General features: G+C 43.1%; 1 protein-coding gene and 1 long non-coding RNA gene across 4 annotated transcripts in view; one reads left to right on the plus strand and one right to left on the minus strand.

Moving 5' to 3' along the window:
• The window catches only part of Cers6 (ceramide synthase 6), a 249,025-nt gene that overhangs the window by 220,813 nt on the left and 6,103 nt on the right, over positions 1-22,109 (plus strand). For 2 of the 3 annotated variants that reach the window (NM_001399362.1, XM_063284272.1), the window contains 2 exons: positions 19,133-19,289; positions 19,877-19,900. In NM_001399362.1, coding sequence (NP_001386291.1) covers positions 19,133-19,289; positions 19,877-19,900 — 181 coding nt within the window. The remainder of the gene's footprint in view (positions 1-19,132; positions 19,290-19,876; positions 19,901-22,109) is intronic. The other variant, NM_001399363.1, reaches the window with a different exon arrangement.
• LOC134486099 (uncharacterized) lies at positions 18,080-22,078 on the minus strand. Its single transcript, XR_010064800.1, has 2 exons — positions 19,840-22,078; positions 18,080-19,500 (listed from the first exon to the last, which is right to left on the minus strand). It is a non-coding gene; the product is annotated as an uncharacterized LOC134486099 (long non-coding RNA).

A 22,109-nucleotide genomic window follows, 5' to 3' on the forward strand; every position in this document is an offset into this window, starting at 1 on the left:
TGTGTGTGTGTGTGTGTGTGTGTGTGTGTGTGTGTGTCTGTCTGTCTGTCTGTCTGTCTGTCTGTCTGTGTGTCTCTGTGTGTCTCTGTGTGTCCATGTGTGTAAATAACTCATTTAGTCCTAATCCTGGTAGATTTGGATATCATTTCAACCTCCCAAACGTCTCTACAGAAACAGCTTTCTCTAGATGGGAGGGGGTGGCTGACACCCTAATTCTGTTTCTTCCAGTTTGTAAAAAATATCTATAACCAGACCACTTCAGGGCTCCAAGAGCGTAAGCCTCTGACTAAAGCCATTTCTGGGTGCAGCATCAAGTGCTGGTGAGACTTTTATCACCACGCCACTTGAGAAATGTTCTTCCAGGCTGATGGCTCAAAGGGAGAGACAAAATGATGTAATAAAGCAAAGCGAGCCGAACAGTGAGCTCGGTGTTTGTAAAACCAAAACAATCAGGGATCTCACAGGAACACTGTTGAGCCAGGTGCGTGTGATTCCAGCACTAGGGAACCAGAGGCAGGAGGATTGCTCTGAGTTTGAGGCCGACCTAAGCTACATAATGAATTCCAAGTAAGCCTGGGCTACAGAGTAAGTTCTTATTTCAAAAGATGATGCTGAGAGAACGTGAATGTTGAGTGAAGCATACGTAGGCAGAATTATTCACAAAGACCAAAGGTAACGACATCACAAAAACTTCAACCTCTCCACTTAGACTACTTCTAAATACCCTTAAGTTTTCACTCACAGAAACCCAGTCAGTGGTGTAGAACTTGCAGTTTGAGAAGAACATATCGCAAGGAAGGCTGACAAAATAGGAAACCCTGGGCCCCACCTCCAGACAACTAAACAGATCATAAGTAGCAGCATGTGGCTGGAAGGACAAAAGGGAACTGCTGAAGGATGTGGGACAATGGGGAGTGTGGGGGAGAGGATAGGAGAGCATCAGCAAAACCAACCTATGCTTGAAAATGCTGTAAGGAAACTGAGTAGGGGATATGTCATTTTCGAAAAATAAAAATGAAAGAAGATAGAGATAGATAGATAGATAGACAGACAGACAGACACACACACACACACATACACACCCCCACACACACACACACATTTATGTGCATTATTGTCCAGGTACTAAAACTAAACTCTGTGTATGTATGTGTATACATACATGAGTGAGTGTGTGTGTGTGTGTGTGTGTGTGTGTGTGTGTGTGTGTGTACAGTGTATGAGTGTCTTTGCTGTAGGTTGCTAGGTTACAGCATTGAACACATACTGGCCAAGGATATTTGAAAGCTATTTCCCTGCAGCTTAAGGGTGTCTTTTTTTTTAAAATATCTTAATTGAGCTAATAAGGAAATGGTATTAGACTAGGAATTAAAAGTCCTGTTCAAGTTTTAATTCTGATGCTAATGTTTTCAGTACACTTAGCTGATAACTCTTTCTGCCTTCTTCAGTCACCTCCACTATAAGCAACTTAATAACATCTTTCTCACAAAGGATCTGGTGTGTATTAAGTAAGACTACACATAAAAGTTCCTTGCACGTCTTAGAGTATCACATAAGCACTGTGTCTCGTGATTCAGTGCAGACCCTATCAAATACATATAGGCTTTAGATGAGGGTATAAGGTGCAATAGAGAATAGGGCTAAAGTCAGAGACTGAATTAGGATGGGAAACATTAAGAATAATTCAGCTGCAGCATTTTGTTGAGAATTTTCCTTGATAGCTAGCATCTCCTCATGAGGTCTTGGATTGAAATGATTGAGATTGAAAGACAGTGCTGCACATCCAGAAGGACGGAAGGTGTCAGACACACTGGTGACGGTGCCCCTGGTGCCTGCCATTTCCCTTCAGTCCCCATTACTCTAGGTTTCCTTGCCATCGAAAACCTTAGAAGTCTGTTATACCTCCTGGCCTCTGGTCCCTGTCAGGGAGACGTGTGGCCCTGGCTCTCATGGTCAGCAATTCATTCACAGTTTCACTGCAGTTTAAAGACCAGACAGTGTGCTTCTCCTGGGCACTTTTGTTCCTTCCCTTGTGGAAAGCCATCGCTTCACGTGCCTGTCTGCCTTAACCTCCTCTTGACCTGAGAGCATGCCGGCCTCTTCAGAGGCATGAGCAATTGTGACAGAGACCAGACTGAGGAATAGGATGCCAGCGTCTTTCACCAGAGCTGTGCACACTGTGAATGTGTCTGCAATCCATAAGAGGGTTTGAGGAAAAACACAATGGAAACCTTTCAAGACTGATTCAATTAAGTGCTTCCCGAGAGACAGGCTGAGCGCCAACAATGGAAAATTCAATATTGGCTTACTGAAAGACACTTCATCTCCCCCAAGTACCAACCCCCCTTCTCTCTCTCTCTCTCTCTCTCTCTCTCTCTCTCTCTCTCTCTCTCTTTCTCTCTCTCTCCCTCCCTTCCTCCTCTCTCACTTTCTCTCCATCCCTCCTTTCCCTTCCTCCCTCCCTCATGTATGAAAGAAAATATTTTGCAGCAGCCTCTTGGAAAATATGTCACTTTTTGCAATAAAAATCTACACCTGTTAAATTCACTAATGTCAATAGTCACAGGAAATTCATAAGAGGAAATGGGAGGTGACAAATAAATTCTCACGGTGTCTAAAGCCGATGAATTGTTTAGATGTAGTTAGAATTCTGCATGAAATTATCTGGAATTGCGACCATTGACATGGTTAAAGGAATGGGGGGGGGGCAAGTAAGTATGATGTGCTTGTGCAGATGACTTTGCTCTTCATCTTCTGCCTAGCAAGTGGAGGAATATAGTAAATATGCACCAACCGAATTCGGTATTAGCAGAATTCAAAGAACAGGCAGTTGCTCTATATCCTTAAAGCGGCACTGTGGTAGCAGGCCAGGGTGAGCACGAAACACAAATGGCCTCCGAGCTGTGCATAAAGAGGTGTTTGTGAGTGCCATGATCCAAATGGGGCAACTGGGTGAGTGTGAGCTACTGTTCGTGTCTGTAGATGTGAACAGCATTGTAGGTAGACAGGCCTGAAGAGTCTGGATTTAAACTACCGTGCCGAGAACTGTATCACCTCTCACCTTCTCTGTGACAAGGTGCTGTCCCTTTAAAAGGTGAGTGATGTAAGCCCTAGGTAAGGACAAAAGAAGAGAGGATTCCTATTCCCCAGGGCTCAGAGGAGTTAGCAGAATGGTCACATCAGCTCCCCCACCTGAGTTTTCATGTGCTGTCATTTCGTGCTGCCGTTAAATTTTACTCCTGCTAACCATAAATAATTAAATCCTTAATTAAGTGTTACATGATGCAAATGATGCCAGTGCCCAGCTGTGGAAAGGATGTTAAAGACATGAGAGATGGTAGAATCCTGCTTTCCAGGACTGTGTCTTAAGCTCCAGGTCCAAGTCACAGCCGATTTTGAAAAATTCAGTGTGTCAGAAGAGGAGCAGGGTGGAAATGGGTTCTGCCCTTTTCTAGAACCTAAGTACACGATGAGAGAAAAATATATGTGTTTCTTATGATGTGCACGGTGTTCAAAATGCTTCACTCAGCACTGACTCTTAGCAGATGAAAGCAAATCCTAACCAAGCATAGCTCAAAGAAAAATCAGAAGGAAGACTTTGCTACGCTGGTATTTTCTATAAACCTTGAAATTCTGCATTGCCTGCACAATTAGAAAATATTAACACTAATCTAATTATGGAAAGATCATCTTTATCCTAAAAATATTTATAAGTTTACTGTCTTGGAAGGTGGCATGAGTCACGTCACTACAGTGTGGTAAATGGGATGAAGGTCTATCCCCTGCTCTTGGGATCATCCAGCTTGTGCTAGCCGCTAGCCATGCTTCCCAGAGGAGGGCCTTTGAAGTTGCCATCTGAGGTCTTGGTTTGTTCAACCACTGGATACTCGGGGGTCTTCATAGAGTTAACTAATGACTCTGAGATTGTCCGTGGCCATAGTCTAATTTTAAACTCAGGTGGACTATAACCAGACAGCCACATGATTTCCCTGCTCCCGTTGTCTTCATGTTTCTGATCATTGGGAACGGTGTCTCATAGGAGACCTGGTAGGTGTCACATACAGAACCTGCCCTGGGAGGCTTCATGGATTAGGGCAGAGTGGAACTAGACAGGACATGGACCAGAGGCATTTAGCAGGTTCATAGCACATGTAGCCACTAATGGAGGGTGCTGTGAGGGAGAGACTGATACATAAAGGGTGATGTTGACTTAGGTCACCTGATGAGGACTGAACCCTTTAACTGGCGGTAAAAGAAAAAAAAAAAAAGAAGAAGAAGGTAAATAGCAGCCTAGACCCTGGTGAAGCCCTGTGTGTTTGAGTCCTGGCTCCGTCCCTCCATTTTACCCTGGGGTCACCTACTCACTCTGGCCTCACCTTGAGGATCCACAGAGCTTGCAGGTGAAGGTAGTGAATCCCTGGGGTTAGGGTGGTTAATGGTGCCACTGGCAGAGCAGCGCTGGAAGTGTTGGGACTCTAACAGGACTAGGGATAAATAGGGATTGTGCTATGGCGGTACCTCAGAAACGCCCAGAAGGAGTACAAAGTTGGCAGCTTCTATGTGGATTTACAGCTTTAAGAAAGTGAAAAACCAGTGTGGAGAATCACCAAACAATCTTGACTGTGGGGTTCAACGTGGCACTAACGAGGCAGTAGACTATCTATAAATAAGGAGAATGTTTTTCTGGGCCACAGGCAGGCATACATCACGGCTATGCCACTTTCAGGTCTTTATAAGCAGTGTTTGGAAAACAAGAATAACATGGACTGGTCCTTGCTGCACAGAGCATGTCAATAACACAGAGTTCCCTGCACAAGGCATGAACTTGGCCTCTGAGAACATCAACATAGGTTCCCAAGGGTGAGCACATCCCTGGCTGCCCTGTGATTCTTGAGGGCCCAGCTTTAGTGAGGAAAGGGAAACTTCGGTGAGCTTTGGTTTACTGTCATGTGTCTTACTCTGCAGAGGGAAGAGCAGCCATGGCGGGCAATGATAAAAAGGCACAGCGTTAGCATTGTGTTGGCATTGCAGTTTACTTTGCTTCTGCCTCTCACACTGTTCGCCTTCAACAGCTTCTGTAGTCACTTTGTGTCCACCTGAATGTGAGATTCCATCTGTTGTTGCCTACCTTTCTAATGACGATTTTCAGGATCCGAACTTTCTCATTCTTGTGTGTGTGTGTGTGTGTGTGTGTGTGTGTGTGTGTGTGTGTGTGTGTGTGTGTGTGTTGCGTGTCTAATGCTTTCCCTAAAACTATTCTTGGTGGTACACAGGCATAAGACCATTATCATGGCACGGTGTACTGGAAAATCATGCCTGTGGTAGAAACACTGCACAGAACTGTGAGGACTGACCCTGCTTACTTCTGTGTCTGATCATCTGAGTGTCCAGCAAGGACACTACATGGGCCACGGTAGGGTCTCTCCTCTGTCCATTTTCTTACAAAGAAACTAAACAAAAACCTCCCATTATTAGCCCCTGGTATTCTAAGGACCTCGGCAGATCCCCCAGGACAGAGAGTCATTTCCCTTTTATTGCTGATGCCTCACAGTAGCTAACAGTGAGATCCTGGGCTAATACCTAAAATGAAAGTTATACATTAAAAGTCTGGTCACACAAAGAGGTCAGGCAAAACTGTCTTGGAATTGTCTTAAAGTTCCATTGCCCAGACTGTACCTGGGATTGTGAAAATGTAACTGCCTCCCCTCACCCCACCCCCACCCCTGTGGGAATGGCTTCACCTATTCCTGCTATAGAAAGGAGCCGGATACTCAGGAAGGAGAGGTGCCAGCCAAGGCTGATGTAGAACAGCAGCAGACTAGGAACCACGGTGGACCTTTGTGTAGTGTGTTTGAGGTTTATTTTAATTGCCATTGTCAGCCATTAGCAAACTTAGCTCTAGTGGTCATGATTATCCTTGACACCTTGGTTGACGTTCTCTCACAAGAAACTCTTTAAGCGTGATGAAGAGCCTTACACTATGTGGGGCCTGTTCTGAATTTCCAAGTGGAGGAGAGTCATTTATGTGGAACATCAGGAGCCTGAATTTATACTCTTGTCTTCATGCAAAAAGCAAAAATAAACAGTGAGTTAGAACCTGGAATCTTCTAAGGATCCTGTATATAACGTGAGCAGGCAATGGTGGCAAATCCCAGTATTCTCAGCTGTTGAGAGACTGAGGCTGGAGGATCCTGAGTTTAAGGCTAGCCTGGGCTACATTGGAAGCCCTGTCTCAAAAAGAAACAACTACATTGTAGTCTGTTCTTACATAACCTTACCTGTTGTTTTGAAAACAATGAGGCCTGTGCCATAGCTTAGAAAACATGACAGTATTGAACAAACCGAAATGGGGAAACTATATCAGGAAAAACCTATATTTTTATGGATTATTTGTTATAGTGCCAATAACTGGCTGTTGAGTTAAATTGATCACCTTCCTTAAAGAGGGAAGGGATTGAGACTGTGGTCAAAATGTGGCAGCTGTGGGGTACTAGGCTTCAGGAACAGGCAAGTACTGTTCTCTTTTTAGTATTATAAATAGTAAATAACCCAAGTATTTACAATATGAATTTTGAGCCATAAACACCCAGTTATTAGGTATTTAACATTAGGCTGAGTGAGCTATTCAGAACCCAAGTGGATCGGGGATGCCTTTACAAAGCCTTACATCTGAGTAGAGATCGCTTTGATTGTGTAAAGAAAACAAAATCCTTGTGGGCGTTGTGCTGTTTGGTGTTTAGAAATCACTCTCACCATAAGCCGCCTGTGGGCAGAGATTAAGGACACCATTGTCTCCTCTGCCTTGGGCCCTCTTGATATGGTCCTGTGGATTCTCCCTCCACTGTACCAGGCTTTACTTCTCTGAATGGGTTTAAAGACTCATGTTTCTGACCATTTCTTCAAAGGACAGTTTCTTCAAGAGCTTGGAGTGTCCCTGTAGAGGAGGATAGGAAGAAACTAGAAAGATGGGTGGTCAAGTGCTAGAAGCAGTCTGTAGACACGGGACACTGCTAGCTAGCTTCAGAACACAATCAGGGAACAAAACGTTAAACAGATTGTGCCCGGTAAATCTCTCTCGGTCACACACAATCATTAAAGATCCATAAAATCACCACACCTCTTGTGCCCAAGAGGCTTTCGCATGACTAAAGGCATGCGACACAGGTGTGCATCCCAAACTTTTTTTTTGATGATTAAAGAATAAGGAAATTTATATTAACGCAGTTCTTTGGAATATGTGTAATTTATCATCTATTGAAGATCAAAACAAAGCAACATACGTGTACTTGTATGTTTTCGAGCACTGAATTCCGCCTTGGCTGGACACTGAGTATAGAGCAGGCTGTAGGGCATCCTCGATGTTTTTCAGAATTGATTCATGCTCTGGTTCTATCATTGTCAATGGTAAAACACCACTTAGCATCAATGTGCAGTATAAAAATGGCAGAATAATTCTGTTCTTATCCCCAAACAAAACCATTTAAATTTTGTTTTCAATGAAGCTCAAATCAGCAAGTCAACCTGCAACTTTTAAAATCAAACCTATCAGGCCTGTGAGATTGGCTTAAGTTAAAAGAACTTGCTTTTGCAAGGACCCAGATTCAATCTACAACACCTACATGACAGCTCACCAACTACATATAACACCAGATCCAGGCACTCTGATGTCCACCGTCTTATAACCTCCATGGGCACCATGGTGTACATACATACATGCATGCACAACACTCATACACATAAACTAAATCTTAAGTAATAAAGTAAAGTGAGACATTCTGATGCAGTGCAATCCAGTATAAATTTGATATTGACATGCTGAAGAATGACAGTAGCCCAATATTAAAAGCTTTTGTTTTCTGTAATTGAATCACTATGTTTCTATTCACAAAGGCCTTCTTTGCACAGAGAGATCACTGCAGTTGATGGTGTACAGTAGTCTGCAGTCTGGGCTGGGGAGCTGCAGCAGTGTTCTGTAGCACTGTGTACATGTGGCATGTGGTGACCTGTGAGCTCAAAACCAAAGCTACAGTAGAGTCATGTGATGGAACCCAGGCAAACACAGACAGAAAGATCTTGTATTCATTACACACTTGCTTTTTGGTTTTTTTTTTTTTTTGTCTTTGTTTTGTTTTTTGTCTTTTCACATTCAGTTACAAGCCTTCAAACACTGTTGTCATGACTGACAATTTGAGAAGCTATGATATATACACTTCAAAGTCATATCTATATTTACCAGTTAATCAAGAAGACTCTTTTAAAAGAAAATGTAGACCACCTGTTGTAGCTCTTAAGTCTAGGCTCTTGGTGTGGATATCAGAGGATCCGGGGCAAGAGAGCAAATGGAATTTACACATATGTTGTGTGTCTAAATACTTGTATTGCAACTCAAACTGTGAAATACAATCAGTATTCTTAAGATCGTTTCTCATGACCAATATGTTGGCTATTATGCAAAAACTACATCACTTCAAATTAATGTAACCATTGGCTCACCTGTTTGCCCACGAGTGTCACTGAATTCTTGAGAAGGATTATACCGTCCATTAAGGCACCAATACTCAAGAGTTTACATACAAGTGTAGGAACACCAGACAAGCACATTAATATTGGGGTAGAATGTCTTAAATATAAGCAAGGGCTTGCACTGGCCAGAAGAACAAAAGTATCTATGAGGATCTGTGAACAGCTCAACAGGGATCCACAAGCCCGTATTCAGCATGGAAATGCCACTTGGCATCTCTTTATGGGAGGTTTGGCTTGTGCAAAACAAAGCATGTAGGATGGCTCGGAAATAGATTTGTAGGTGGACTGAATTATGACAGGGTGTGTCCTGTGGTACCAAGTTACGTATGCAGTGTCACAGTCTCACACACAGATTTAAAGTTGGATACAGTAACATCAAGAACATCTACTGTTGATAACTTCTAGTTTTGTTAGGCTGCACAGCAGTATGAGGAGAGGACTATGGATCTGGGTTCTAGGGCCAGCTCCTGCTGGTAAGCCTTCTGCATTGCTCTGCCTTGTTAGTGTGAAAGCTGGAGATATGCCGATTAGGAGCCCGGTGAGACTAGCAATTGCACCCCAGTTAAGCTGGGGGCTTGCTAGGGATCCCTGTAGCTCTCGTGGTCTGCTTCAACAACCTTCTGCAGAAAGCCAGTCTGTGTCAGAGTGTCATGAAGCCAGGAGTAGGAAAAGCTTTGCTCTTGCAAATAGAACATTTGTTCAAGCTCTTGAGTGCTTCGTGAGTTCCTGCTAAATGCAACTTCGTACTTTCCTTCTTTGTATTTTTTTTTTCTTACTTTTACTCATGGAGAACAAAGCTTCTGCTTCCTTAGGCTGAGTTCAAAGTTTTGAGAGTCACCCGAGAACAATGCATCTGTCCATTGGGGAATTTTTGCTTGAAGGAAGCAGTCGGACCATGGGGAATTTTAGGTAAACCTGGAAGGAGGAAGAGTCACGAAGCTTCTTATGCCTCTGCTTCAGAAGCCTTTAGTAGTCGCATTAGCTCAGGCCTTTGCTTTGCAGACATGAAAACTGAAGTTTATAAAAGAATAGTAAGGCACCCAACTGGCAAGCACAAGATCCAAGCCCGGAACACAGTGTTTTGACTTCTACTTGAGACGTAATGTGCAAACTGTCAGCTCTTTTCTGAGTAAGCCCACATCTGCCCACACTCAAAGCACGCCTGTTACACTCTGTAGCAATTATTCCAATAGTTAACACTATTGCAGTTATTTTTTTTCCAGAATACTGTCTTTGCTCGTCAATTGCTCTGCTATTATTCAATGCAGGTTTTCTTGGGTTGTTTTGATCCAAAGAAAAACAACATTTTGAAAAAGAGCATTTTGTCATATCAAAATCTCTGTATTTATAATTCTAGAGTTTTGGGGGTTTGGTTAGGTTTTCCTCTAGGTTTTTGAGCATCTCACAATCTAGTTTAGTAAATTCTGACTTATTCTGAAGGGTTAAGTCTTTGTTTAAAAAAAAAAAAATGTTTACTGTCTTTCTCTTGCCAAGGGGAAAGGGATAAAGCCTCTCAGGTACAGAACACCCTCAATATGGCGGGCCTGAGGACAGTTAATCTTGGTGGCAGCACTTCCAAGATTTTCCGAGACATTTCTCTAAGATAAAATATAAAATCATATCCTTGAAATCTTAAATAAAAACAGAGGAAATGTCAGCGAGGAGAGAGAGAGAGAGAAAGAGAGAGAGAGAGAGAGAGAGAGAGAGAGAGAGAGAACGCTGCCTACAACTATTTATATAGCCCAGATTAAAGCTCTGTCTTTCCTGACCACAGGACCTGCAGATGTGTGCCCATACTACCTCCCTTGGGTGGTGTTCTGGGAAGCCAGGCAGTGTCACAATGGACACACTAGAGCAAGGGATCACAAGACAGGTCAGAGTTTTTGTGTGGGTGCTGCCAAGTGAAACACCGGAAAGACCATGTGATAGATAGAGCCAAGAAACCGGAAGTATCAAGGGTCAGAGTCTCAGAGCCAAGGAGATATGATATGAGGCAAGAAGGAGCAAAGGACGGTGCTCAATCTTATCTGTCAGCATTGCTGTTGAGTAAGCTTGGGTCTTCGCAGGTCAGATATCAAGTACACACTAGAGGATACATACACCCACACGTAATGCATGAGTCACATGTGCCCCGTGTTTGGAATTTTTAGTGATTTTTACATCAGCCTACTGATGACTGAGTAGCCCTTATCCAAACTGTTAGTGACTTAGATGTTTCAGATCTCTTTACATTTGCATAAACTTTACGGCCAAACCTCTCTAATCTAAAAGTTCAGAATGCTTTAAACCCTGAAACTTTTTGTATATAATGTTAGGGTCCAAGAAGAAAATTGATCTCTGAGATTGGATTCCAGAAATACAAAACAGGGGTGGTCAACATGTAGTTCGCACAGTGACTAGAAAGCATTTCCCTCCTTGAGAGGGCCAGGACACCTTACATCCAGCTCTCAGTGAGGCCCCATGCTAGGGACAACGTAGTACCTGCAAGACTCACACCGTCAGTTTAGGGTCTGCCCGAACTACATGGAAAGACCCTGTCTAAGGAAGAAGAGTGAAGGAGCGGTCCCTGAAGTTGCTTTCTCTTAGCTTCCCCCATTGCTCCAAGAGTTGGCCTTAAATGCTTTTATCTTGAAGTCGAGGGTATTGGAGATGTGCACGGGCCTCCACCCTTCCAAAGAGAAAATCAAAGAAAGCAGCAGGGGGCTCACATGCCTGTTTTATGAGCTGAGCTTAGAAAGAAGTCTTTGATTTTTACATCGTTAATATTTCATATCTATGTCAAGGTGGTAGCGAAAGGCATTACTTGATTGTCAGTAGGAGAGATAATTATTTGGGGATTTAAAGGTTAAAGGAATGGGCCAAGGTGGGGGAATCAATTAAACTAAACCCACTTCGGCCATTTAGGCAGGAACAAACTGGAACATGGCTATTAGAAACCAGGGGATGAGACTAAGGCCTGTCTCCGGAAACCAGAGCAAGCAGTAACAGACAGAGGGGATGTTCTGCCTGTGTGCCAAGCAAGAGGCCCATGGGGCACTGTCTCTGCTGTCGGATGGCGATGTCTTGGCTCTGAGCATAAACATGGGTAAGAGGCTAACATGCAGCTAGGAGAGCCAAGGAGCACGAGGTGCCTGGGGGCCTAGCGCAGTACCCCAGGCCGCCCATGTCTCAGCTCTCTCCACCTCCCAACCCCAACTGTGGCCATGTTATTTACATTCTCTGTGCTTCAGTGTCCTGTCTGAAAAATAGAGATAAGAGTACCCACTGGGGGATTGGGGGAGATGAGGATTTACCCTGAAACCTTTTGCACAATGTGCACTGCTTGAGCCTGGTTTCAGTGACCGTTGACTCTTACACCTAGCAAGATCAAATAATGTGTGTGACATATTTGACGCTTTTAGCAATAGTAATTGCTCCATGAAGGACTGTTAATAAGGAGCAGAGCAAAAGTCACCTTTACCAACAGGGAAGCAACATCACATCACACAGGCAGGGGTGAAGACAGGCCTGCCTCAATCATGCTGTGAAACACCCAGCATGGCTAAGAGGACTCGGGTATGGCGATGAGGAACATAGGGAGGAGAGTGGGTTGAGAAGAACCCCTGCTCCAGCCAGGAAGTCCAGCCAGGTTAGGACTAAAGTAAGGTGTATTTGACTGAATGTCTCATCTGTAACAATGGCAGGATAGAGCCGGTACATCTATTTCCAAAGACAGAGAAGCAGTTGGCCAGGATTCAAGCTCAGATTCCTGCCAGGGATAAAGAAATCACATCCATGTTTGCCGCAGACTGATAGGCAAGGGCACAGTTATTCAAATGTGATCAGTCGTCGGACCCCCAAGCTACCCTCCCAAGACAGCACTTGCTGATGACACCAGCAGTGTGGAAGTCCAAGTGTGAGTGGGCTGCCCTATAGAAGGGGAGAAAACACACACGTACCCTTCAGTCCTGTTGAAGTGTCGAATGGCCAGTCCAACTAAGATATAGTTTAGGCCTGGAGTTGTTATGGGTGGGAGAAAGGGAGCAAGGGACAGAGAGGCAGACACAGTCGGCCAGTCTCGAAACAGTGAATTCAGTCTCTGGCCTGCAGATGTTAAGCACCCGTAGATTTTGTTCAGTATAATCTTGAATGCCTGCTTGTTGGCATCCACCGTACCTGGCATAACATGCTAGTTAGGTGATTAAATTTTGGTTGAATGTATTTTTCATTTAGATATCTCATGGACATTTGTGCCAGAGAAAAACATAGCATGACCACACTGAGTTCTGTCTTGACTCCCGATGTCAAGACCAGGCTGAAGTAGAGAAACCTAATGTTGACTGAGGGGACATCTCCCCTTTCAGATGGCATGTGGCACTCAGGGACCAAGCCCTGACTCTGCCTCTAGAGAAGAAATTTTGGCACTCTTCAGATGCTCATCGTGGGCCTAATTATTTTATGGTTCTCAGGAGAGATTATTCCAGAAACACAAAGCCCACCTATAACTCCTTGGTGGGAAAGGGAAGCGCTGTTGCAGAGGATGCTGTCCTCAGCTAGGAGCCTCAGTTTCACCCTTCTGGTGAAACACCACCCGGCACTGGGACATAACTCAGCAAGAGTCCCTGCTTGGCAGCAGGAAGTCCTGGTCCAACCAGCACTGAAAACCAAGTCTCCCCACAACCCATTTGTACCGGAAGACCTCCTGGGCTGTCTTCTATCACTTATGTCACAGGAGTATTTAAAAAACACTATAGATAGGTGGTACTGAACAAATATGTGAATGTCAATGTAAGTAGATGTGATACAGATAAAAGAGAATAAATTCGTACTATGAAGTCACAACATGAATGAAATATATATGATATATATTTCATTATAGTATAAACATTTCATTTGTGTGTCAGAGGTGGTTCTTCGAGATGAGATGTCAATGGCAATTTCTATCAAGTCCTCCAGAATCCTGAACTGAAGGGAGAAAGCAGAGCGCTTTCAGTTGTGTTGGTATCCCAGATGCAAAAGAAAACAGCCTTGTTTTGTTAAAATAAGATTGCCCTGTGGATTCTCTGCTCAACAGCAAAGAAGTTATGAACTCCTCTACAGGAGTCTATGAACTCTTCTACAGGAGTCTATGCATTCTGCCACCACATTCTATGTGTTTTAATCAAAATCAAATTTAAGATAAATGTGTCTGTAAAAGATAAGTCACCGTAAAGCAAAGCGAATTATAGTCTTATGATTCACTAAAATCTATTAAAATAACATACCCCAGTCAAGCTCTAAGTGGTCAATGGTACATCTGCTTACCTCTAGGGAATTGGGTGGGTGGGCTCCTTCAAACCATCTGTGTCTAGACAGTCCATGCAGTAAGAAAGAGCCTCACACAAGAACTCCTCGTCCTCCTGATGATTGATGCAACTTTTAGAAGGAAGGGTGTCACCTAGAGGTCAAGTGCTGTCTGTGCTGGGTTGGGGGTGGCGGGGGGAGGGGAGGGGGAGGATTATCCTGTGTGAGCATGCTCTGTGTGCTCCTAGTGTGCCATCTAGTGGTTAAATGAACCTAGCTTTTTTTTTTTAACACTCCAGATTTTATTCCCCTCCCAGTCCACCCTCCAACTGTTCCACATCCCATACCTCTTCCTCACCCCCCTACCCTCATCTCTACGAGGATGTCCCTGCCCCACACACCCCACCAGTCCTCTAAAGTTCCTGGGCCTCCAGTCTTTTGAGGGTTAGGTGCATCTTCTCTGACTGAACCCAGACCCGGGAGTCTTCTGCTGAATATGTGTTGGGGGCCTCATCTCTGCTGGTGTATGCTGCCTGCTTGGTGATCCCAAGTCTAAGAGATCTCAGGGTCCAGGTTAATTGAGACTGCTGGTCCTCCTACAGGTCGCCCTCCTCCTCAGCTTCCTCCAGCTTTTCCCTAATTCAACCAGAAGGGTCAGTAGCTTTTGTTCATTGGTTGGGTACATATGTATCTGCATCTGACTTTCAGCTGCTTGTTGGGTCTTTTGGAGAGCAGTCATGGTAGGTCCCTTTTTGTGAGTGCCACATAGCTTCAGTAATGGTGTCAGGTCTTGGGGCCTCCCCTTTAGCTGGATCCCACTTTGGGCATGTCACTGGACCTTCTTTTCCTCAGGCTCTTCTCCATTTTCATCCCTGCATTTCTTTCAGACAGGAAGAATTATGGGTCAGAGTTTTGACTGTGGAATAGCAACCCCATCCCTTACTTAATGCCCTGTCTTTCTGCTGGAAGCGGGTTCTACAAGTTCCCTCTCCACACTATAGGGCATTTCATCTAGGGTCCCCCCCTCAACCCCCACCCCTTCGAGTCCTGAGAGTCCCTCACTTCCCAGGTCTCTGGTACATTGTAGGGGTACATTCCTCCCAACTTCCTTCCTCCCAAGGTCGCTGTTTCATACTTTCTGCTGACCCTCAAGGCTTCAGTCCTTTCCCCCCACCCAATACCAGATCATGTTCCTAGCTTTAATGAGAAAAAAAAATTAAAAGTTGTTTGTCTCTCCTGTCTCCTCATACTCTCATCAATAGAGATTTGCTTTTATTGAGGAAAGAACTGTTATTTGGGAAAGAAAAATATCATTTTCTGAGACTCAATACAGTGAACAGAGACTACCTGGAGGGAAACCTCCTAGTACCACCACAGTAATTACGCAAACCAGAAAATGCAAGTTGATAGTATTCATATGTTCAGTTTGTTTGACGTAGAGAATTTTCTCCCTTAGCGTTTTATAGATGTAGGATTCACGTTTCTTGTGTAGTGTACAGACCTTCAGGATACAGCTTGCCCCCCCCCCCCCCGCCATGGACACACTTCTCAATTTTATGTATTTAGATCCCATACAATCACTACCCAGGTGAGGACGTGAGAGTTTCTAGTTTCCCATCAGCCTCACTCTTCCCCTGCCCTGACCATTGCTCCCTGAGAGGCGACTGTTCTCCTGGAATCTGTCAGCAGGAGTTTTTAGTGGTATCGTCACAGTACACACTTCTAGGCCTAACCTTTCTGAAAGAGTAAGATCTTGACATCACCATTAATTGCTTGTCCACAAAAGGGAAGTTGGCTTAGGACAGTCTAGGTTTGCTGTTATTTTTTTAGAACCAGGTGTCAACACTAGGTTGGTACGTAGGTAGGAAGGAAGGATGGATTTTCCCAGATAGATAGATAGATAGATAGATAGATAGATAGATAGATAGATAGATACATACATACATACATACATACATACATACATATATACATGATAGATACATACATACATACATGATAGATAGATAGATAGATACATACATACATACATACATACATGATAGATAGGTAGATAGATAGATAGATAGATTTTCCCAGGGGGTTGTGCAAGCATCCGAGTCAGTTTTCAAAGTCGCATTACTTTCGAGTGGCATCTCTGAGACATCAGTCACAGCAGAGCGGATGCATTAATTTCTGAAATTAATGTGAGTGTCATGTCACCAGCCAGTGCTCTGACACCCTGCTCAAATGAAGCCATGTGCAACACTGGTTCCGAAACCCTAACGGTGACACAGGCTCCCAGCCTGCAACTGGTAGAATGGTACCTCGTGCTGTGCAGAACTGTGCATGCAGTTGATGTGTGTGTAGAGCATGTGTGTCAAGAAGCAGGGCCCCAGTCAAAGTTGTGTGATTATCCCAGACATCGCTCATGCTTGCTTATTTAGTCGGTTGCTAGGTAAACAACTGGGAGACACTCAGCAAACGTCTGGAGAACATGTTAATTCCAGGAGTTCTGAATGCAGCTGGAGATAGAAAATGTAAGGTGTGTAGATCCCTCCCTGACAGCTTTGGTGCTTAGCCTTGTTTAGACCTAATAGTCCCTGGTCTGCAAGGCAGCCGTATCGACATTATCCCAATATACTCTTTCTCAGAAATAACTAGTATTAAAAAAAATTTTTTTGTCATGAGCTTGGAAAGTAGAAGAATGTGAAAAAGAAAATATAAAATTCCCTGAGCTACTAAAGGAAACCCACCTTGATTTTTTAGCAGCTTCAATGCACACTCTTACTTTCTCTGGCTTTCCCTCTTCCCTCCACCTACCCCTTCCCCTCTCCCTCCCTCTTCTTTTTCTCCCCCATGGCTTTTTCCTCCAGTATTAGAAATTCTTAAAATACATTTTAGGGCCAGATAAGTAACCTAGTCGTAGTTGCTGACCCACAGCGTGCAAGAGAGGCCTAAATACAAAAAGTAGAATAGAAATAAAAATGTATTTACTACTTTGATTTACTTCATAATTTCTGTAATAGAGATAAAAACTAATTTGTTAGCCATTTTGTATCAGGATATTGCCATTGTTTGCTACTTTTAAAATACTTACAGATTGTTATATAAAATATTTTAAATAAAAATCTTTTTATTTCTTGCCATAATGAATGACCAGAACCTGTAATAATGCTGGCTTCCATAGTGTTTTAAAGGAAGTAGCTCTTATTTGTTAAAAATGCTCAAATGTTTATTAAAATCATAAGAAGTTCATTTTCAAAACTCAACAATATCCAGGCATAGTAGCATACACATTTAATCCCAACACTCAGGAGGCAGAGGCAGGCAGATCTCTGTGAGTTCAAGGCCAACCTGGTCTACAAAGCAAATCTAGGACAGCCAGGGCTTACATGGAGGAAATTCTGTCTCAGAAAAAACAAAAAAAAGTAATAATAAAAAAAAAGTAATAAATAAATAAACAAACAAACAAAAATCCCTCAACAATGGAGAATTGAACATTACCATATGTCTTTGGTGATGTTGAATAATTAGTTTTGTGTCAGTTTGGCCTATTGCTATAACACATTAATAGATCTCCTTATATTCATCCCAGTATTAATAGATCAGTATGTACAAAGTACAGTACTACTCTGAGTGAGTTTCTGAATTCAGTCTCATGCTCCGAGGATTTTTGCACGTGTGTTTATTCTGAATTGTTCTGTGGAGATAATTAGTGTGACAGGATTGAAGACGAAACCTTAGATTCACTGCGGTCCCTAATGGGTTGTGGAAACTGCAAGTGGGAACACACTTAGGGCTATTTGGCCTTCTTTTCCCCTTGACATCTTAGGCCACTTGTGACAGTAAATTTCCTTCTGTGAATTCATGAAGCGCTTTTCCTTTAACCTCTGTGAAGGCACCCATCACACCATCACACCATTTATTGAAGTTCTCTCTGTATTTTCCTCCTGGCCTTGTGTAAGTGGACCCTGCCTTAAATTCAAGCACAGTCCAGCCTCTTAGCTACTTGGTGCGTGCCAGGTATAGTCCCGCCTGGCCTGGCCTGTACAGTCAGCTGCCCTTGTGGGGATGGAAATGTAGTGAGAGAAGGAAGAGTGATCCACAAATCACACGGGTGGAAGGGTGTTGTGTGACTCTGTGATAGTGAAGGGTCCAGATGACAACTCAGTCTCCAAGGACTTACAAGCATCACAGGCTGACAAGAGAACAGGGTCTGTTTCTCATGGCTACCTGCTGCTTCTGTTGGCAAGATATAGAGCCAATGTGTGGTTGGTTTGTCTTCCTAACTCAAGGACATATCCCCACACACTTTTAAAACTAAATACATTTATTATACCCTAATAATTTTTGTCAGAAACAAATCTTTCAAATACCAAGGCATCACTTTCAAAGGATGTCTTTCAATGTTAGTTCTTTCCCAGGGGAGCAATTAGAAAATGAAAGGCCCTCTAGTGGGGCCCCATGCAGATAAAAGCCTGGCTCTCATGCTTTTTCTAATCCCTGCTGTGTGAGGCATGTGGTCTCCACTGAACTAATGTTTTTAATGATCCACCTTTCTTTTTCCTTGCAGTATAATACAGGGTGGTGGTCTTCACACTAAGAAAGCTAAAATCAACTTGGAAAACATGCAGGTGTTCTCAATGAGTTGTTAGAGAATCAAATCGAATCCAAAAGATGAATGGAATTCCTAGAGGAAGCCATGGATGATGACAGTGAAGGGGACATTGGACAGATTCAGGGATTTCACTTCTAGGTGGAGAGCCAAAAGATGTATGCTAGAATAGATGTTTGTGGGCCCAGAGTCTTAGAAGCAATGTTTACCGTAGCCAAAGAATGGGAGCAAGCCAGTGTCTGCTGGTGGACATTTGTAAACAAAGAGTGGTGTGGGCAAATACTTCAGGAAAGATCTCTTCATAATTTATGCAAAATAGATAAACCTTAGGGATATTCTGCTTGGGAGAAGCCAATAACCACCATTTTATGATTCCACAAACATCCCAGAAGCTCAGCTTACAGAGGCAGGAAATAGAAGTTGCTTCAGGAAGAGAGAGTAGGGAGCTCCTATTCAATGGGTCCATGGTCTGAGTTTTGCAAGAGAGCAATGCCACTGAAGTGCACGCTTGAAAAGTGACAGTTTTTAAAACAGTGAATGGGTTAAAATACACTACTCGATATGGAACAGTCAGGGCCCTGTGGTAACAGACGACTCCTCAGGACTTGCTTAACTTTCAGGCTGTACCCCCAGGAAGGGAGGAGGCAGTTGAGGGAGACTATTGACCTTGTGAGCCTTCAAAATCAGTAGGACTCCTTTGAGGACAAAATGAAACACTGTGTTCAGTAATGGCTTTCTTCTCCTCCTCAGGGTGTTGAATACCACATTATTTGAAAGTTGGGAGATCGTTGGACCGTACCCATCCTGGTGGGTTTTTAACCTGCTGCTGTTGTTACTACAAGGGTTGAACTGCTTCTGGTCTTACCTGATTGTAAAAATAGCTTGCAAAACTGTTTCAAAAGGCAAGGTAAGCTAAAACTCACTCTCTTCAGTACGTCCCAGAAATGTCAGGGTATTTTTGGCTCCTCTGAAATCACTTGTTTCTGATTTCATCAAAATCAGTGCTATTTCTTCCAAAAACCACCTTGAAACACAAACTGAATTACTTTCTTCCCATTGGCTCTTCTTTTTAAAGAAAAGTTTCTCTGTTGGCTTTGTTGATGATGATGCCCAATGACCTGTAATTACAATTTTGCATTTAATGATGAAATATTATTTATGGTGGAATTTTTTTCTCTCTGTCTCCTTAACCTTCTCTGATTATTTATACTGAGAAGAAATTTAATTTAATAACGTATTTCCTCTCATTAAAAGGATTGCTAGGTGTCTTGTGCTCACTGAAGCAGGCCTTTCTCTCAAAGGGAAAAATAAATAGATATGTGACTTTTCCAACAAAACTTAACTTTAAGTCTCTGTTTCAAAGTGGAACCGGGAGGCTGACTTAAATCTTGCAGAGCCTCTCCCCCTTTGTCTCGAGCAGTGACATTCCCAGAGCATTCTCCACACTGTTTTCTTACTCTGTTGTCTGTTCTCTTCCTCCTGCCATCCTGGAAGGCCGGGAAGTGGAACCCTGTACATGTAAGTTCCTCGTCCTCTCTCTTCCTTCTGGGGTGACACTTGCCTGCTGGAGGGTTGCTCAGTGGCCTGGATTCAGGCATTTTCTTCTGTCTCACCTGTTGACACTCCTGGGGCCTTTGTGGCAGTTGTCGATTCCCTGATCTGCAGAAGATATCAGGGAGAGTTTTATCTTTCCCCTTTGTGTAAGCATATAAATCTCACTGATCCAACAGGAAGGGAATCGTTTTGGTTTTTTTCTGTTGGTACCTAAGACCAACAGCCAATGTGTTGGCTAAGACCAAAACAGATCAGTGTGAAGTGAGAGAAACTAAACTAGTTGATCCATACGGTGCAGAAAGGAGACCTGGGCTACAGATGTTGCCCTGGTCTGCAGAAAACAGAGTAGCACCGGACCCTCTGTCCTCAGTGAGGTCCACAAAATCAGCCCCTTCCACAGGAGACATCTGAACAACTTGTGATCTATGAAGCTGATCCTCAGAATCGCCACCTGTATAAATTCTAAGTATTTAGACAAATTTGACAAATTAATTTCTTAGGAGATAAAGTTCATTTTTCCCTGTGACTTATTCTTCTAAATAAAACCATGTTCCTTTTTTTCTTTTTAATTTTTCAAGACAGGGTCTCTCTGTATAGCCCTGGCTATCCTGGACCTGAATCTGTAGACCAGGCCAGCCTCACATTCACCTCTCTGCCTCCTGTGTGTTCAGATCAAAGGCGTGCACCACCACGCCCAGCCTTAACTCATGTTTCTTTTGAAATGTTTCTTCTCCTCATTTGGACACAAATTAAATCAGCATGCATGGTCCTGGGAGAATGATAATAAGTAAAGATGGAGGGCGCAGTAGATTGGATTATTTTTGTATTTATGGCATTCTCATTTCCACCAGACCCGTCATCTTGCCTCTAACTGTTACTCCATCATCTTTACGGAGGAACTATCACTAATTACATTCCCCAGCCTTGGCTTCAGGGTTTCTTCTCTGCCACTGATGCTCAAACCTCACACAGCAAGATTACTTGTATCCATGGGCTCTCCCTTGGGTTATTTTGTGGCATTCTTAATTGCCCTTTTTCTTTGACAGTATCATAATGGTGGGTTTTTCCAAATATAATTTAAAATAATCTTACTAGGCGTACAAATTAATAACTCTGCATCTGGAGTCCTATCCCACCACATTAATTTGGAACTAATAGACTTATAAATGTAACAATGCCTCTTTACATAATACTTCTTTATGACTCATGCCTTTTAAGTAGAAATACTCTTATCCCCCAGTCAGTTGTTGCCTCCGTATCTCTGTGTGTTGTTGTTCTGTTTTGTTTTTGAGCAACACTGTCAATATGAGCTGAGTGACCTCAGAGGGCTTTGGGGTGAGGCTCACCTGTGTGTGATATTTGGCACAACACTGGTTAGATTGGAACAGTAGTTTTCAGTTTTTACTGTCTCCCTTCCCTGCACACCTACAAATGATTATGTCCTCACTCCCTAATGGCTTCCCAGTAGTAGATTCCACAGCTCTCTAGTTGATGTGTTAGTCACGCAGAGAAGATCTGACCTGAGAAGCCCTCAGTACTCGAGAAATACCATTCGGAAACTGAGATGGTCTCTCAGTCCAGCCCCTAGAGAATCACTGAAGGCAAGACTTCCCTGGCCATCCAACTGAATAATTAGATGAAGCTGAGCGTGGGGTGCGTACCTGTACTTGCAGGACTCAGGAACCCCGGCAGGATCTCTGCAAGTCTGGGCTACACAGGGAGACCTGGTATCAAAATAAAAATTGACTAAGTAACCAGTGCACTTACCTAAAGTTCTTAAGGCCCTCTAGGTTAAAATGCTGGCCATAATTTAGCGTTACCTAGAAAAGGATTCAAATCATTTCAGTTTTAAAATCAATAAAGTATTTATTTGCCACACCGTAGGGTTTTTTCACACTTCGTGTTAACAAGCAGATGTATTGTCCTCATGTGTCATTTTCCTGTTCACATTACTCAAACTGAGTGGAAGATTGAAGAAATTGGCACATAATAAAAATAATTTTTTCGACGATCTGTCCAGTAGATTTCTTTCTGGCAAATGCTGAAAGCTATCTCATCTAGAGGATCGTCAGAATGTCTCCTGGTGCCATGTGTTATTCTATCATATCTAAAACAAAATTTCAATGTAATTTTAGCAAAAAAGAAAAGTGAATTAAATATAGAATGAATAAAT

Source organism: Rattus norvegicus, chromosome 3, assembly GCF_036323735.1.
Source record: "Rattus norvegicus strain BN/NHsdMcwi chromosome 3, GRCr8, whole genome shotgun sequence".
NCBI classification, from domain to species: Eukaryota; Metazoa; Chordata; class Mammalia; order Rodentia; family Muridae; genus Rattus; species Rattus norvegicus.